At 32.3% G+C, this 20303-nt stretch overlaps 1 protein-coding gene across 1 annotated transcript in view; it reads left to right on the top strand.

Moving 5' to 3' along the window:
* The window catches only part of Dally (division abnormally delayed protein), a 244201-nt gene that overhangs the window by 5699 nt on the left and 218199 nt on the right, over positions 1-20303 (top strand). The window contains exon 2 of the mRNA XM_071999880.1: positions 11224-11364. Within this exon, the coding sequence (XP_071855981.1) occupies positions 11224-11364 (141 nt within the window). The remainder of the gene's footprint in view (positions 1-11223; positions 11365-20303) is intronic.

The raw sequence follows: 20303 nt of genomic DNA, 5'->3' as shown, positions 1-20303 counted from the left end.
TTTATATCGTAATTAATACGAATTATTTTAATGTATATATATCATATACGTGTTACCATTATTATATATTATTATACATTAAATCTTGTTGCGTGTCTTCGACTAATTTATGGCCAATTGCATTCTTTTATGCGGGTCGCAGGGTTATTAATTATTGTTAATTATGTTTATATTACAATATTGTTTGATGAAAAAAATTAAATATATTATGCTCGATAAATAAGAGTTTTGTTAGAGGTAAATACTGCAAATATCAAGTATTTCAATTCTCGAAAATATCAATCGTTTTTCTTACAGTCAATTACTTTATAGTTTCATTATGTATGAAGACATATTTTCATAAAGTCAAAAAATATATTAAACTTTCGTCTCGCATGTTAACAAATAAAAAATATCGTTTTGTGAAATATAGTAGCACATTGATTTACATCACATGTTCTGATTTTCAATCTGCCAATTAGAGAATTTGAAAACCGAATACTTAAAAACATATACATATATAATTGGAATGTTATTTTGCGTTTAACACATAAGTAAGTAGATGTATCGTAAAAAGAGAAACTAGGAAAAGGCGTAAGGCATTTGCCGTGAGAACGAAGCCGTTTCATAGCCTCGTGATGAGCCGCACCACACCCCGACAACGACAACGACAACGACAACGACAACGACAACGCATCGTAAACCATTCGAGAGACATTCTCACTGTCGGTCCCTTTTATTCCCTTTTTTCCTTCTTTTCTATCTCTATTCGTGGTGCCTCCGCCATTTCGAACGATTCAAGATGGAACTCGTCGCACAGGTACAAGGATTCTTGACCTCGCGACATTAACAGGATACAGGATTGATATATACTGTACATATACCAGCGTGTCCTGTAGCATTGGTAAACCTGGGATAGGATTGGCCACTTCTTATTTGATGTAAATGTAATAAGTAAAAAGGACAAGTAAAGTAACAAATAAATATTTTTCAGAATAAAGTTGATTGTAACTAAATTTCAAAATCTTATTTGAGAAGTAAATTATTTCCAGCTAATTTACTTGTCGAATATTTGATCATTTCACATAATGATAAAAGATCAAGGATAAGAAAAATTGTTCTTTTCGCGTAAAAAAAATGTGTATATATATCTATTGGTACGAAATGCACTCAAACGTCACTCTGACATTTAATTTGATTAAGCAGCGCGAAGAAAGTTAAAAAGTATGAAAAGAAGTGTATGTACATATCTGGACGTGTGCGTAGACATACACGTTAGAATTTTGGAGGAAACTTATCTGACGTAGAAGTTACGTTATCAAGAAAAAAATTATTTGTTATTCGTTATTTTCTGTTATTACTTGAAATAATCAAATATTTGGTAATTTCAAATAAATTTATTTATTCTTTATCTATTATTTTCATTGAAAATAAAATGTGTTCGACACTGCTTGACATAATGATTTTGCTAGTAGGTATTTCATATGCTTGCGTTTATTCTGTTGGATAAATAGAGAATACACTGAAACAGACCATTCGTGAGTAAACTTTCTTACTCTAAAAATTGTCAAAAATATTTCTTTCGTCTTGTTGAATATACCTACAATTCTGCTTATCGTACTAATGAAATTTTTCTTCGTATGAAATAAACTTTTTTTTAATATGAAGTATATCTAATGCAATAAATAAATAAACAGTAAATGTAAAATAAAAACATAGCTTATAGCAAGATCAAAATATATAAAAAGATCCAAGCGTCACATATGTAAAATCTATATCTATTCTCGAAAACAAAGTTCGAAAACGAATTACTCTTATCCTGGTTATGCCAGCAATTATGATTATGATACACCTTGCATAGTTAATATCGTGTGAAACTGGTACTTATAACAGGTTAGCATCGAATCGGTATTAATTGAACATGTTTCTCTTTTTTGGTAAATCGTTTGATTAAGATCCGCTTAAACTAGTTACACCTATGCTATTTTCTTCACTGGACGCAACATTAGGTCTAACATTATGCGTAATAAATTAAAAGATAATTTTCAAATAATTAAAGATTGTCGATTAAGAGGTGGCGGCTAACATGTATGGCTAGGTTGTGAAACATGTTTTGAAGAATACTTTTACGAGCTGCTAGTAACGTTTTTATAAATATTAAAAATTCTTTAGATTTTTTACGAACGGAAATATTTGAACAGAATGTTTACGTGGAATGTGTTCGTATCGATGAATAGAAATTTTTATTGTTTTTTTCGAGCTCGCGGTTTTCATGCTTTTGCAGGCGATACGATTTAGTAATGAAAAGGACTGCTCGTTAGGGAAACGATTACGAACATTTGAGTATTAATAAAAATGAGTAGCACACGCAGGTATTAAAAGTTTTACTTTCAGGTGTGTTAATCTTCTTGTTGTTAGTTTCTCTTTCATATGCATTTATCAGTGCGTACAACAGGATTTATGGCAAATGAAGTTTTAAACTACTGAAATGTTAGTACCTAGAAGAAAAAATCTTTAGAAGTACAACAATATTTACGATATTGCGATATTTATTTTAATTTTCAGCCGAACAAAACCGTTTGATAATTAACGTTGATTCGATGAAACTGACAAGATAACTGCGTTAAAACGCATTGAAATTAATTGCAGGAATTATTCAACCCAGTCTCGGATAGTTTATTTTATTTTCATGTGTTATCGTATGCAAGATCTGTTCTTTGTAAAGAATGAACAAGATATATGTATGTGTATATGTGATATATATATATGTATGATGAGACTTGAATAAATCGTGTTAATCGAAAGATTATTTGCTTCAAAAATCCCTTGTTTTAAATAACTTAGTCATTATATTTTAATATAAAAAATAATAGTTTGTTATGGAATGTATCGTTCAATTTTGTAATAAGATCGAGTATTTTTCTTTACAAACCGTTTACGCTATTACGTATGTATAGATAGTCCTCAACGCTTTTCTTGTAAATGGTAGAATCCGTAAAAAAGGTACAGAAGAGGAGCTAGTTTGGCTATTTTTTAAATTTACCATGATTTTTGCACAATGATGAGAATAAGGATAACGTTGAGAACTTCGAAAGACCCGAAATAAACATATAAACTACCTTGCACTCGGAACGTTTATTTTTAACGAAATCCTCGTCTATCCTCTGCCATCTGAACATTATGGCTAGACCGCAGATATTTATGCAAATTCATATATCCATGAACGTGAATAAAGCAATGGAATTTAAGCACAGGAACTTGGTTTCCTCGTTTAATATTATAATGAATGTTATTCTTTCCGTATTTTGTATATTTTTACATATTATGTAGATTCTGTAGAGTTTTGCATTTTTAAATTTACCAAAAATGCAGAAGAATTCACGGTTTAGTTATGGCTTGATCGTATTGCGAGAAATGTCCGTATTGCGAGAAATTGCGTCGTGTGGTTTCGGTCGTGCAATTGTAACGATGAAATAAAGCAAGCATGTTATCGGAATTGTTGCGAAAACTGTACGAAAGTCGATCGATAAATCGATAGTCTTGCGGGAAAATATAATTTGTCGCGTTGTTCGTCCGTTTATCCCTAGTCGGGTTATTTTTAGGTAAGCAAACACTGAGCCCTCCTGTTCGTCCGAAGAATCGGAACGTCTTCGTTTTCTCTTCGATACCGTGTTAGAGCGTTCCATAAAATCGGCGTGGAATCGTAAAGTTCCCTGTCACGAGACACTATCCCGGTGTCCTTCCCTTTTTTCTTTCTCTTTTTCATCGCTGCTTCGGTCCTTTTGTATTCGCTACTAGGAATACCTTGACCGATCTAGGTAGCGCCACACAGAATAGCCAGGTATTCAGAAAAAATCTTCTCCTGTTTTTCCGTTACGATTTTTCATGATTCATCGTCCGCCTTCTATTGTTTGACTCTTCTGACGGGTTATACCTTCCGAACACACGCACACCAATTTATCGTTTTCAGTTTGCGCGCGAATGATTCGTCAGCAGGGATGAATAATGGGCTGGCAGCAACGTTTTCAATGCTTTTCGTGTTTCTTCCAAATGTTTGAATCTATTTCTCATCGTTACGGTGTATGTCCATAGGATGTAATTTAATCTGTAAGTAATGTTTTTAAATCTGATTGCGAGAGATACAGCGACTTTCAAAATTGTTGCAACATCCTTTCAAACTGAATAACTTTCTTAATATTGGACCAAATCACTTGGATTTTTTCGCCAAGTTAGAAGGATTAGTTCGCTAGATGACGTATAAAAAGAAGTTTGAATAAATTGAAATTGGTCGGGATGAAAAAAGTAAAGATCGCATTTCTCAATTTATTTATCTTGGATTGTAACGAAAATTTAAACAACACGTTTTGAACATTTGTATTAGATATATACGCGTTGAAAATTTTGTTGAAATCGGTTGATGCGGAAACAAGCGACAGGTGTTGAAAGATGTAGATTTTGGGCAGAAAATCGTGAAAACTGTGATTCTCGTCATTTTTAATCGTTTACAGCTCATGGCAACGTTAATCAATCTCAATAAAATGTTCAGCATATATATAACCGATATAAATGTTCAAAATGTGTTGTTTAAGTTTTTGTTACAAGCCCAGGTAAAAAGGTTGAAAAATGCGACCTTTACTTTTTTTCTTGGCGATTTTAATTAATTGCAACTTTATCAAAAATTTTTTCTACGCCATCTAGTGAATTAATCCTTCTAATTTCTCAGAAAAACGCAAGTCATTTTGATCAACCTTAAAAAAGTTGTTCGATTTTAAAGGATGTTGCAACAGTTTTGGAAGACATTGTCAAGTATGCGGCATTTGTTTATCTTTTACGAGATTTAATTTAATAACAAAATTACGAATAAATCGAACTGCAGTGGTTTTATTCTTTGTAATCGTCGCAATTGCTTGTAGTAGAATATTCTGACGGGATTAAATTGGTTTTGCGAAGACGATGTGCAATAATAAAATAAATTTGTAACTATCAAATCTTATATGTACAATTATTTTGTTACTTGAAAAATTCCTCATTTTTAGATTCCTTGTTTTATGAATTAGGAATTAGATTGAAAAGGAACTTTTACGTTGATGGAAAGATTTCAGATGTTAATACAAGTAGCAATATTTAAAAAGTAGGTATACGTAGGAGTATGTACATATAATGAATAGTAAAATACAGAGGATGATCAATTTTACTCTATAAATGCTTTAAATTTAATCTAAAATTATCTTCTGAATGTTCGTTATTCGAAAAATGTTTCAAATGAGACCTGTTCTGTTTCGAGGAGGATGTAATTTAATGTAATTACTTGGTTTGTAGGTAGATGGGTAGAAAGGTACATGTAGAGTAAGTATGGTAGAAAGGGTATATGAATGTTAAATTTATTTTTTTAAATGGTATCATATATTTTTTAGTTATTTTATTTTTAACGCAATTAAAAAATATAACGAAGCAATTAGTTAATCTACGGTATTGCTCTACAAAAAAGGAATTTATTTATATAGAGAAATCATTAGTTTTGAAGATGTTTTAATTTTAATGTTGCAAATTTTATTGTATGAAAGGAAGATGCAAAGTATGTTTCATTCGTTTCAAGTTTTTAATCCAGCTGTGAAAGATTTTCTTTAATATGTAATTAAGAGTGTTTAGGTAGATGTATAAAATTCTATACCACTATTTATGATATTTATGATGAAATTAAAATTAAATTATGTGTAGTATACCATTTAAAAATGAAAACAAGATTTTAAACTTTTTTATTATTTATCCTCATAATTCAAGATTCGTTATATAGTTTTGGACATTGTTACAAAAGTATCTTAATTGTTCTATATAAATGTTCTACTTAATCAGAAATAATTTACGCAATTGATAAGGTATTATCTTATACAATGTTGCTAACAAAATTATTTAAAAAAGTATTTATTAATATTCAGAACCGTCATTTTCAAACAATTGTAGTTTTCGAGTTCGATAATACTTTATAAATAAATACTTCACTATTGTTCTTTTATAATGGAATTTTAGATCGATATCTATTAAACGAAGATGGTTCACGTTAAAGATAATTACTCGAAGTATAATGGGATCTGCGTTCTTTCATTAATTTGAATTTTTTTAATGTAATGCTAATTACATGCTAAAATTGCATACTGGATGTAATGTACCCTTTTAGCATGAATTTTTATCAATTGTATAATTAAAGCTATAATGAATACACGTTTCTTTTCATTATTTCCTCTTTCATATAACTGTAATATACATATATTTATTTGTAGTGGGATAGCAAATTAAAGAATAACGCTGATATTGTATTAAATGTCTAGCTTGAAAATTGTATTTCACTAATTATGATTTTTTAGATATATTTTATGATCGTAATTATTTAATATTCTATGAAATCATATTGTGCGTAGTGTAAAAGTCCCAAATAAATAACTATAACATAATAAATATAATAAATGAATAAATTGATGTTAAATTTCGCAAATAACCATATATATGAAATATAAAAAATAAAAAATTGCATAATAGTAGAAGCAAGATATGCGATTTAATGTACTGTACAAGATTGGTGCTTTTTATATTCGGCCGAGTCTTTATTATTATTTATTTGGACAATAAGTATCTAGAGATTAGCGAAGACGCTAAAATGATTTTAAGCTACGCAGTGTTTCAAGGTTGGACTAATATCGCTGGTAAAAGTAATTTGCAGCGTACATTTAGGTCTTTTAAATTTCACAAATGGTGTGCTCGGTCGCCTTCTGGTATTTTGGCGGTTGTTGCACTGTGACCGTTTAAGTGGTCCTAAATGAAATTAAATTGAGAGAATCGTCTGATGCTCATCCTTATAAGTGTTGTAACAAAATGTGTATGCATGTTATATTGCTACGTTACGTCGCAGAATTTTGATTCGTTAATTGTTCTTAAAAGTGACTAGAAAAAATATTTACACATATGCTTACTTTCCAATGAAGCGTTTTTTTATCAGGTTCTGCATTTCACTTTTCTTACACGAAGATACTACTAAATGATACGAAATTTAATAATGTATTATTGGACCTTATTGTTAAGTACGTGAATTGATGAAATTTTTGGCATTTTTAATTTTCTTCCAATCTTATCAAAGATGTCAATTTTAGGACGTTATAAAAAATTTTCTTATACGATATACGTTATATCGAGAACACGATAAGAGATAATTAGCATTTTGGTTTGTTGGTTGGAAGCATTTTGTGTTTAATACATTTCACTTTCGTTATTTCCTTCAAATGGTTTTAATATAGCCGAAGATATAGAAATAATGTTTAAAGAAATTTTTAGAGAATATTAAACTAAACTTAAACTTTAAATTTTGCATCGTTGTATTTTTGTTATAATTTATTCCTTTTTATGGAATCTAATTATAAGACTGTAAGATCATTTTTAATTTTCTTTCAATCTTATCAAAGATGTCAATTTTAGGACGTTATAAAAAATTTTCTTATACGATATACTTTATATCGAGAACACGATAAGAGACAATTAGCAAAAGTGTAATTTATTTTATATACATAATAAATTAAATTTGCTGTCATTCTCGAATTACTAACAATTGAACAATAACTCATTTTTTTAACTCTGTGAGTGTACAGCAATTATGAAAGCTAATTTGCTTTTATAGTTCCTGTTACGCGGTATTTTGTCCAATTAGGTTACACATAAAATGATTACTACACATTTCTTCAAATTTTTTACTTTAAAATTCTTTCCCATTTTGTGTGTATCTGATCATAAGTTTTATAGATCAAATATGTTATCTGAATATTTTCAGATTTATTTATATTTAGCTCCTAATTACAAAACTAGGTTTTAGCCGAATTCCAAATCATTCATTTAGACTGATAAAGTGTAATGTTTATTTTTATAACATTGCAACTTTGCTTTAAGATTATAAATTATTCTTATACATTATACAAAAGAAAAGAGATAATTTCCTTTTTTAATTATCAACGTATTCAATTTTGCCTTAATACTCTATATTGAACGTTATTTCTTGTTAAAAGATAGCAATAAATCATCACTTTATCAAATCATAATTATGATAGTACTATTCTCTTTAAAAAGAAATATTAATGACTGATGTACTTACTATCAGTTATAAGATTACCTTCTACCAATTATAAAATGTTATATTCTAAGATACGACAGTAGAAGATAGATATTCGTGTTTCTATTTACGATGTATTTTCAAATCGTGGTACAGATACACTGTACATTTTTCTCGATTAATATTCTTAGAATCTTTCGCTTTGTTCCAAAATCACCAACCATCCGAAACGCTAAATCTCTGGAAATCCTACTTTTCATACTTGCATTACTTCTAATTTGTGTATGTTTAAAAAAATGTCTCGTTCATTTTTCGTTTCGATGTTTAATAAGAACGTAAAAATTTATTTATAAACAATATTGAAGCTAAAACCATTGAACATTCGTGGATTAAAGTATTATACATTGACTTACTAATAAAACTGTTTCGTCACATTCCTTGTCCTTTTCTTCTATTTCTCAACTGATCACAAACAAGTGATAATCTCAATAAATACAAGGACATTCGAGTATTAATTTAAACATTGATTGGATATTTCAAACGATAAATAAAGAATGCATTTCTCTGTTGTAAACAATAAAAAATTCCGAAAGTATTTCAAACGTCAAACAATTTTTATAAACGTATTGTTTTAAATTTGATACACGTTCCTAAAGCTATTTTATTTTATGTAGCTGTAAACGTTTCTCTTGATATTTCGCTTCGTTTTAAGGCACATCACGTGATCGTGTAAAAACTTTCGCGCAATGACCATGAGGGATGGAATTATATGCACGGACGCTGGCGCATGTTGGGAAAAATGGGGCGCACGTATGTAGGTTTGCAGTAAGGACGAACAATTGGTAGCGGGTAGGATGATGTGAAAAGTAGAATGAGGCCAGAAGGACCTATTTGAACGAGCCAGGATCTCTTGAGGATCCCGTTAGCCTCGTTCTATTTGTCCGTTCATGACCCTTGCGACATAGATGCAAGTCTATCGTATTTTATCGAGCAATCGTCGTCGTGCTGTAATTGCAAGGAGACGCCACGGGATGCAAGACGTCCACTTCGCGTTTTCGTGTCACGGTAAATTGGGCTGTAGAAAGAACCGTCGAACGATTATTGAAATCGTTTTTCACCTTTGCTCGATCGATTAACGTTGAAACGTTCAACGACCAATCCTGTCTACTACGTGCTCCATAAAGCAGCGACTCTATTTACCTCGATGACGCGTCGTTTGTTAAGCTTTAATGGTGCTTCGATCTCTTTTAAATTGGCGTATAAGCTAGTGTAGGTACTATTTGCCACGAGGTAAATTGCTATTTGCTACACACTTTTCTTTTGAAATGTATTATCATTACTGTGACTTCCTGAATAATTCCCCAGTGAGAATTACTATGTGTTTCAAAGACGACCGTATACCGAACTTAAACATTTGTACCCTGTACTTATTTCGTTCTTACAACAGCTTTCATCATCGATACTTTGACTAATACGTATACATTGTACTTGTTTGTAATGTCGTAATTTGCACGCAAAAATAGAATACTGTATATATATATAGGGGAAGCGTATTTTTTGAAGGAACAATTCATAATTTCCAATTTTTTAATGTTTCAATACTGCTTATAATTTTTGTTCTGTGCTATTTTAGAGATTACCATAAATATTATCAAATATTAAACCATATTTTATTTTTTACAATTTCCATATTAGAAATGGAATATATTTTTATATGTGAAGTAAATTAAAATCCTCAAAATATTACTTAGATTTAATTGAGTAGAATATATTTTATAATTTTCACTATTGTAAAATTTGTAAACATATTTACTATGTATTTATATATTTAAAAGTGCAATTCTGATCTTTTTATTTCATCGTTAATAACATCAGATAGTCATGACCAATCTAAGTTTTCTTAAATTTATTAATATGAATTGTTAACAGTTAGAAACAGGACATTTTTTTCTAAATATTAGATTATTTAATTTGTAGTACAAGATACAAATTTTTTAACGTTAGATAGTAACATATTTTGGTATGATTAATGAAAGTAGATAAACACTTCGGTTTGCTAATGAAGTGAAAAAAAGCAATACGAAGATAATCTTGATCATTATAAGAGAAGATAAGGCGCGACGAAAACATTCTTAATTTGTTCTTTCATTTGTAAACAAGCATCTATTTCTTCTTTCATACACATTTGATTGTAATTTATAATATACCTGCACACACATTATTTTACAAGCTTATTCCTTTAATACATACGTAATTTATGCAATGATTCTAAAAGATGTTATAATTATACACCTGCATTTTTTCTAAGTTAGAAAAGTTCAAAATTAAAATCATTTTGCGAATCATTATAAAATTTTTAAATTAGACGATAAAAATTACTTTTTGTTTTTCTAAATTTTCCAAATTAATGTTTATAAAATTTGACAAACAGTGACTTATCCTACATATCGTTCTTTTGAGAAAGTTATTATCAATAAATGTGTCCGTGCAATATTCTACGAAATAATATTTTTAAGAAATAAATGTAAATTAACATTCTTGATATAATATTTTCAGAAGAGGCTTTCTATTATGTAAAGGGGTAGAATATATACATATATATTACTTATTGGACTTGGTTTACAATTTTTTCTTAATTACCATATGCAAACTTCATGTATCTCTGTCGCACATTCTCACCCCCGACATACACACTTTTCTACCCTTCTTACTCTATGACAATCACATAACTAATGCTATACATTTGTTACCCTCAGATAGGCAGAATAAGAATAGTTTAAAAAGTTGTTGAAATTTTTGATAATAGAAATTAAATATAGCTTTAATAGGAGTTACGATGTACTATAAAACCATAACGCGTAAATAACATTAAATTGAATCATATTTTGGTATTGTTTATTACAACAAAAAATAATTTTAATAATTATTTTTAACAAAGAAATAACGCTTAATCTTGCTATTTTAATTATGGTATATCGTACCATGTAAGTTAATCGTTGCATAAGTAAGAACATAATACTACTACTAGAATATTTCCTATTAATAAAATAATTTAGAAAATTTTGTAATTATATAACTTACCTATATGTATATGTATCTTGGACGAAGTATTCAAGAACTTTGGGTATAAACTCAAACATCAAATTTTATTTCAGCAACTTGTGATGGCATGTGCTGCAACCGGGAGACTGAGGAACAGTTAAGACATCAAGCCAGGGCAGATTTTCATGACTTGATCCATCACCACAGCAGAAGTTTGCAAGGTCTTCTGGCAATAACGGCGGATGCACTAAGGGGTAAGTCTAACATATTCTACCATAAATGAAGTAACTAAAACCTTTCAACAAGCGAGTAAAAAATGGAAATATTCTTTCGTTATATTTTTTGTAAAAAATATCTTCTAATGGAATATGTTTCAAGACGAAAGGATGTAAACCAGCTACAATATATTACTATTTAAGAATCTAATTTGTTATAGATACTCTTGAGTCTAATATCTAAAGTACTCCAAAATAAAAAAGCGAGACATCGTTATAAACATTGGAAACATATTTTGTCAATACCAATATTGTATTTATTTTAGAATTAACAATTATAATTTTTAACTGGTTTTCTTTTATAACGTAACTAATTATGTACCAGAATATGATTTTATCTTTTAATCTGATAGCCAAAATATCTCAAGAGGAAATGTGAGATACTGTTACAAATCATTAACGCCATTATTAATTTTTCTTTATTTTTATTATTTTCTTATCGATGCATTAAATTCGCAATTGACAATATTAGGTGCTTTACCCGAGCAAGTAATTGTTACATATACGAATAATATTTAATTTAATTATTACAACAAAATTTGTTTTTTTTTTCGAATTATGCACGAACCTGATTCCCTAATTGTCTTGTAGCGATATACAATTTCTATTGGAATAATGGCATAAGATAACAAGTAGGTTTCTCGTGAGGTAAAATTAACAGACAGCAGTGAGCGATCGCCATAACCACGAAGTTGATCTATCTGTCTTCTCTTTGTTGATTGGGTGAGAAGGAGAGAAACAGCATAGTAACGACAGATCGTTCGAATGGGGCATTTTGTAGCCTTGCTGAGAGTTCCAGAAATGGGATTGAGAGAAACAGTTTCTTAAATTGGCAAAACCAAACTGAAGTAACTATTTTTACGTGCCAACTGGAACGTGCGCACATTCTCTTTCTTCTTCTCTCCCTTTCTCGCTCCTATCTCGCACTTTCTCTGTCTATCTTCCTTTATCCCCTTCACCGCTCCTATCATTTTATCTTTCTTCATTGCTTCTTCTTGTTTTCCATCGAGACCTAGCGTTTCACCACGACTTTGGATAAGTACCGCAGTTGGTGATTTACTAAATTCATCCCCGTCGGAATATTCTTCTTTCAAGTTGTTTGTTAGGAACTCTTCTTCTTCCCTTTGTTATCGCCATATTTATGATAGGACGCACTGTGAATCTTATTCCTGTGTAAATTAATCAATTTCATTGTTACCGTAAATGTCTCTATTTAGTAGCAGATACATAATATTAGATATCGTGTTACATATTCATGTTGGAAGAAAAACGAAGACGGAGAAAATTCATCTCAAAGATGAAAATTTGGGACTTATTTTATTATTATTATTATTAAAGGACTAAAGGAAAAGCTGTGCGAAATTTTTAAATTCAAACTTATTTATAGAATGATATCTTAAAATAAAGAACATATTGTTGCCACAGTTAAAAATTATAGAGCTCTCTATGGACAAAATTGTGTAAAAGTAATTTACCTGTGTTTAAATAAATTATCTGATACTTCACTTCATAATATGTAGATAATTGTCCATCGTCGATTCATAATATCTTAATTAAACGTTCGCGTTGTAAAATTCGAAAAATTTTTATCACAGAGGAAAGCGGAAGAATTTTAATCCTTTGTGCTGGAAATGACAATTCTCTTGGCACAGTTCTTTTTGTGTCATGTGAATAGGGCAAGGACATTTATACTTTATGTTTGATACGGATAAAGAAACGAAACTTGAATAAAAGTATGTTTTATCTTCGAAACGTTATGAAATATGTCTTATGTTTGATATTTTACATTATCTTTACATTTGTACTCATTCTTGCATATTGTTGTACCTATCCGTACATATTTATCCGTAGTCAGCATATGAGTTTTATAAATTTGTCCACTTTACTTCGTATATTTTCTTTTAGAAAATATTCTAACACGATCAATTCGTGTAAACTTTATAAGTGTCGCATTTAAAAAGAAATACATACTGAAATATATATATATGAAATATACAAAATGATACGATGACAACGATCTAAATCTGGCGACTACTTTGATATCTTTTAATAAAAAATTCATGGAATGTTTCATTCCATTGTTCAATTAGAGCTTAGAGTGCGAATAAAAAGAAAAGGTAATCGTTCAACCATTTCAAAAGATATTTAAGACAACAAATATAAATGTAAATCGATATATTTATTTCTTAGTGACGGTAAAATAAATTCGTTTCTCACGAATCTAGTTTTTAATTATCAAGCATTGGTGGAACGAGATACTAAAATGTCTTTCAATAGTAAAGGCTCATGATCCATCGAGTTTTAGTAAACCCGAATATTTCCTTCCTCTTAAATTATGCATTTGTTAAAGTATGCCTACCAGCAGCATCGTTGGAAAATTTGTGGAAAAGCAAAAACTGTAACCGCTTGAAAAAGTCTTGGCGGGAAACGAACGAGCGCGACTAAATATGAATCGAGCTCTCGATAGCAATACTCTATAGATATACCGCCGATGCCGGTAGCGGTACTAGTGGTGGTGGTGGTGGTGGTGTTAGTTTTCCTAGCTTTTCTTTCAGTTTCTCTTCCTGGCGCGTGCCCTTCAGCTTCCCCTCGTCTATTCTGTCTTCTTTCTAGACACGTTCAGCTCGCGTTGCAGCTTTCGAAATTTTTTTACTTTCCCTCGTCTCTTTCTACGCGTTCCACACCCTCGTTCGGTCCCTTTTCGTTACTCTTTTCCATTTTCACTCCTCTATTCCTCTGCCGGTGACTTTTTTCCTTCGCTGCTCGATTCGCTTCGCGATATGACGTAAAAATGGTATGGGTCTCCGGCTGAATTTCACGGAATGGTCTCTGTAAACGCGTGGCCGAGGTAAATTTAAATTCGTAAGCAGGAACTGGGAAATAGCGTAGCTAAAACTACGCGATCGTTGGAATAAGAAACGCGAGCAATGCCGAACTCTCGAAACTTGGCTATTGTCTTCCGCGAAGTTCCCCGATTCGATACCGATGCGGGGAGAAAGCTGAGAATTCTCCTTAGAAGTATAAGAAACCCTGTATGTGATCGCATATTGAATACATGCTAAACAATATCGTTTCGCAAAGTTTTTATAAGAATGTCTCGCGTCACGCGTTTCAATTTTTTAAATTTGCGCGCTTATCAAGTTTGTTAGATGTAACATATACGCGCGTAACGATTTGTATAAGTGTGTCGGTGATTATGAAAGTGACCTAAATCGAGGATCTTAAAAAAATAAATTTATCATTCACTTTGAGTTACGTTTATTAACGTTGCAACAATCTGAAAATATCTTTGCAAAATAGTAGCAATTGATGATACCGTTGCACTGAGTCGGTTGTTACGTCGTTAACAGAATTCAGAATTCGCAAAACTTTAAATATCTCGAAATGAAAAATATATGACTCAGGTGGCTTTCATAGTCACTGGCACAAATATGATTTATCGAAACTTTTGTGATTCTATGTTTCATAATATATTCGTTTTAGCTTACTCATTTTTCGATGAAACTGTTTATCGAAATTATTAATTTGGCTGTTTTTGAATAAAGGATTGATAGATAACTTTAAAATTGTTTAATCTATGAATTTTACATGCAACCTTATATTCTTTGAACAACAGTTTCAGTGAAAAATGATTTATTTATACAAAATTTTCTGTTCCCTAGGAATTAAATATTATATCAAAATTTGATATATTTGATATTCCAGCGTGTTATTTTTAACTTAATAATCCGAGACTTTTCTATCCAAATGTTGAAAGCTTAATTATCCAAATGATAATTGAGAATCATTTATTAAGTCTCGATCTAAATATATTATTTATCTTTTAGTTTTGATATCTTTCAAGATATTTCGAAATTTAATTGCTAGTTTAAATCGTTTATGAATGTCACGAGTAAGAAAATAAATATTAGTAGCTTGGAAAAATAATAGTAACCAAAAGCGGAGAAAATAGAGAAAGGTGGGAGGAAAAAGAATAGGAAGCGAAGTATGAGAAATAAACTGAAAATAGTCGGTTTCTAATCCTGGCGAAGTTCTTGCGTAGGTTCTCTCTCTTGACGTTCCATCGTAAGAATAGAAAAGCTTTGCGGAGCGAAGACGATCTATTTAGTAACTTCGTTCGCCATTGTCTCTTTGACTTCGGATTCCTTTATTGTTCTGTAATGCTTTTGTTACAGTTCGTCGGGCTTAAGAGGATTTAGCCATTGCAAGTATCTATGGCTAGTGTAAGTGTAAAGACGTGCGTTTTTACGTTTTCAAGAGTAAAACGCATTAACAAGATATATTACCTACCTTTTTTATACACGATGATAAATTATAAAATTGCGGTTTTTTGATATTGTTAGTGTTCAGAATAATTATTGACGAGAAATATAATATTGATGTAGATTTTATTATTTAAATAAATCTTAGCTTTATGTAAAAAGACACTGCAAGGGTGGTAGTCATTTCTTTGTGAAACAAACCTAGAACACGGTTGATTTAAAAACTCTAAAAATTGTTTCTCTAATTATAAATGTGCACATTTTACTCTGCTATCGATGCAATTCACGATATAGTGTATTATAACACGTTATATAATATCATACATCGATATCTTCGTATCATTTCGTATATTTGAAAAATATTACTTATTTCATATTAATATATTTTACTTAATATTACTTACTATTACGCGATATTAATTTACATAATATCACTGTGTTACATAAACAGGCAATAAAATATTCATAATAAGATCAGAGGCAAAAGTTAGATTAAAGAGTTTTATTTAAATTATATCTTGTATGCTGGCAATAATTTAAAAACGTCCATATATATACGGTATACGTATGAAGAAATGATGAAGAAAAGACGAAGAAAAGATTAACATTCCATAGAAAAGGAAAGAAAAGAAATAAAACAGTGAAAACATAAAAAATGCAATACTATGAGCCAAAAGATTTTCGAAATTAGACACGTTGTAACGCGAGATGGGCAACGATCTCGAGAAGATTTTGAACAGCCGTATTCGTTTCCGATCCCACGACGATCGATAAACGAACGTTATCCTGCGGTTGCAACGGCAGCGACCTGTCGATTGCACCTGGTCCAGAGAGTGGAGCGTAGTCGCACATACACCAGTTTGGCGCCGCAACACAGCATATCTGGTCCTGTTTGATGTCCAGGACCGGGTTCCACGGTCCGGATCAGGAGGGTTAACAGCTGAGGCGGGAGGGGAACAAGGGAGAGGCAGAGCTCGCTTTCTCGCATCCGTATAAGGTTGTGCGTGCATTGCAACTTGCTATGCTGTTCGGTGCTCTCTCCTCCTCCTCCTCCTCCTCCTCTCTCCTTCTCTCTTCCTCCCTTTATGGAAAGTACAGCTTGCACGAAACCTCCGGGCCACGAATTTGAGACTGGCCAGCCCATTCGGCCACGCAATGTGCTAGTAGTAATTATCGCGAGAAGGTTGTTTCACCCTGCGGCCATGCTTCTCCGTTGCAAAGCGGATGCATCGTGGATGCATCACGGACGCGTTGATGCCTCGCTAGGTGTTATTCAATTAACAAAACTCTAGAGAAGTGGCTAGACTTTAGCCGTATTCAATTCTAATGTTCATGCGGGTATGGGTGTCTTTTGTCGAACCGTACCGTAACTTTGTTTGCCGTAATGAGATTAGCTACGCGTCGACAATACACCGAGAAATTTATTTCTTTGCAAGGTGCGAGTTTCGTATCGAGACACGCTCTGTAACAATGTCTTCATTTGTCCTCGTTTGTCACCGATAACCGCCTTCGAGCTACCTACCGGATCGGAGTTACCTTTTTAGCGAGAATTAACGCTGTTGATATGAAAGTTGAGAACGTTGTGTATCTTCTTTACCTCGATTGCTATGAAACTCACGGTTGCCTCAACATGATCGTTAAGACCTGAGAATGTTAGTGTTTTAAGAGAGTTGCCGAGAACGAAGAGTTCGCTATTATTTATATTTATGTATATCATACCATTGCGATGAACGAACTTATGGAAATAAATCGTTTGTTGTTTCAAAATTGAACGTTAATCGTGCATCTTGGTAACAAAATTGAGAAATTTACAGAAAGTGGAATCGATCGGTAACGGGCTTTTAAAAGGCTCGATTGATTCTTGCCTTCGCTTTACGGTTCGATGCAGCGATCTCAGCTCGGAACACGGCTCACAACATCGATTCAAAACGAGTCGATCCATTTCTGTAACTAATATTTCTACCGCAAACAATACGATTACACGGGCAATTAGCTGGCAAGTCGCGGTCGAACCGCAAAACGATCCAGACTTGGAGCAAATCGACCGAACCCCACGTTCCAGGTATGTATTCCTTTAAAAGGCAGAATGTCGATGGTATCAGTGGGGTTAAAAGTGTTGCCTTCTACATTCCGTTTTCGCACGTGGGGTTGTTAAAACATCAACAAGTACGACCGCTGCGATTCTAAGTGCACTCGCAGTTCCACCCAGCAGGAGAGCGTTGCTATTATTGTTGCTGGTGCATTCATGAGCCTCGACACGCGTGAGACACGTTTCGCGCGGACAATGCCGAACAATGGAGTCTTGCCCGGCTATATGGAAAATTATCTCGAGATCGAATTACATTAATGTTTCCATTCCGGACTATTTACGGCTTGTGCACGTCAGGTTGCATTCGATTCGCTCGCATTTTCAACGAAATTTTAACAGGTATTTGGAATAAAGACTATCGAGCAGCGGAGATCGGTTTGTTCGGTTTTGGGCATATTTAATGGATGCCGTGGCAGTTAATTTGTATCGCGTTTGCCTGCTGTGCGCGTAATACGAAGTACATTGTGATGCAAAACGTATGTATTGTTAAATTGAACATCGGACTGTCTACCGTTGATACAGGATGATCTTGATTTTCTGTTAAAATCGATGGCCTTTGTTAAACCCATCGCATCTACAGACGAGATATCTACATTAGAAAGTTAACTCACATAACAAAGCAGTACAAGGCTTCTAAATATTGTAGTCTTGTTATTGTGTAATAATTCCTCTTCTTTTATTCAGTATTTGAAAATTTTATTTATTTATTTATTCTTTTAAACCAGATAGCCCTGTCTTTCCGCTCTCTGCATTACTTCTTTCTTATGCGACCCTGATATCGACGGTCTAAAGTCTGAAACATATTCATAATTTTCTTCAGCAATGCTCTGTAAGAAATTAATGTTACAACTAAATAGTAATAATTAATTCCATTTCCATTTCATTTGTATAAATATCTACAATAGTCGTATAGACATAGCGTGTTTATCTCACTCTGCTCGCTAATAATCTTGCAAGGTGCACGTGACCTTAAACTTTTAATTAAGAAAAAAGAAAAGAAAAGATGGTTAAACTACGTAAATTTTTTCGATAGTCTTTCGAATGTCTAGGTTGGACGATCATAATTTTTATATTTACGATGAGAGGCGAACGAAGTTTCCTTCTTTGGAATCGTCGGATTAACTTTGGTGACTAATAGATAGAAAATGCCAGATATCTTTTGGACTGCCTCTGGCTGTAAAATTCGAAAGACAAGATATCTCACGTTTGTCTGGGATATGTTAATGAAAAGACACGCCTGATATCTCGTCGAAAGTGTCGCACGAAAGACAGGTTGCGTCACGAAATATCTTATCCATGGATGGGAAAGGGTTAAATGCACGATTAAAAGTTGCCAGTGAAAGTGACAACGTCCTCAGAGCAAGCATTATGCACTTGTGTTTTACGCGTGTCTGCAAAGGGTATCGTTGATAGAGTTTCGAGTTTAAGTGTCGCGGAGCTTGTAATATTTTTAATTGTACGACTCAATTATGTCGGGTCGAACTTTCGTGGATAATTTCCGTGGATAAAGTTACGATAGACCGCTCGAGACGATAGCGAATCCCGAAATTTTACCTTTGACTCTGCTAAAAGAAGATTGCGGCTAGTGACGTGATTTGAAATAATTTAAATTTCTTCGAATACGCTATAGTTTTATGTTTTTAGGTACGCTAGTTTTTCAATTAGATTTCGTAGATTTGTATATATTTTTATCGATATAATTGAAGAAATAAAGCATAAGGGAAGATTTGTTTCGCCCATTAAATATTATATCGAGTAGGATATTTCGAATATTTTGTACGTCTTTGCATATTATATGCATTCTGTGCTTTTATGCACCTCGGACTTTATTCATAAATGCATGAATATCCGCGATCTATCAACAACTGATCGGCTAATTTAATAAAGTTATGTGAAAAGTTCCGCCGAATTTTTAGATTAATATGAATCAATGTGAATTTAAATGCTATTCAGAATATTTGATAGATTTGTGGTAGTAGTATGTAATGGGATATTCTAGAGCGAATTGATTGGTACTCTAGATTAGTTATAACGTTTAAAAGCATGTATCTAGAGATTAAAAAAGGAAAACGTTAATAAGAAATGAGAAATATAAATGTAAAAATAATATAAAACTGATTTACTTCACCTTTCACATGATACCTATGTCTAAATTAATCAGCAATCTAATTAAAAAGAATACCATTAGATTAAATTAGGAGATGATAAAAAGCAAATAACCTTTGAAATAAACAATGTGTTAACACATAATTCATATTCTCAACTATTCGACAAATCACAACTCGGACTCATATTTAGCATGCAGTGGCTAAAATATCGAATCACGTTCGAAATGATTTGAATTCTTATAGTATTAGAAAATCTCGAAGGAACATGGAACGAAGTATCAAACAGAAATCGCTACTTAGCGATAGCATTCTCAATTAGGAATCTTCGTTCTTGGATCGTGTTCTTCCGAGCACGTTTTCGGCTCCGCGTGTGGCGAGCTGCTGGAGGGAGAAAAAGATTTTTGCACGTGTTGGGCGGGCCAGGTCATCGGCCTGCATCGCAGTAATTTATTTTAAACT

This window comes from Bombus fervidus, chromosome 3 (assembly GCF_041682495.2).
Source record: "Bombus fervidus isolate BK054 chromosome 3, iyBomFerv1, whole genome shotgun sequence".
Lineage (NCBI taxonomy): Eukaryota > Metazoa > Arthropoda > Insecta > Hymenoptera > Apidae > Bombus > Bombus fervidus.
This window is presented reverse-complemented; position numbering and strand designations above follow the sequence as displayed.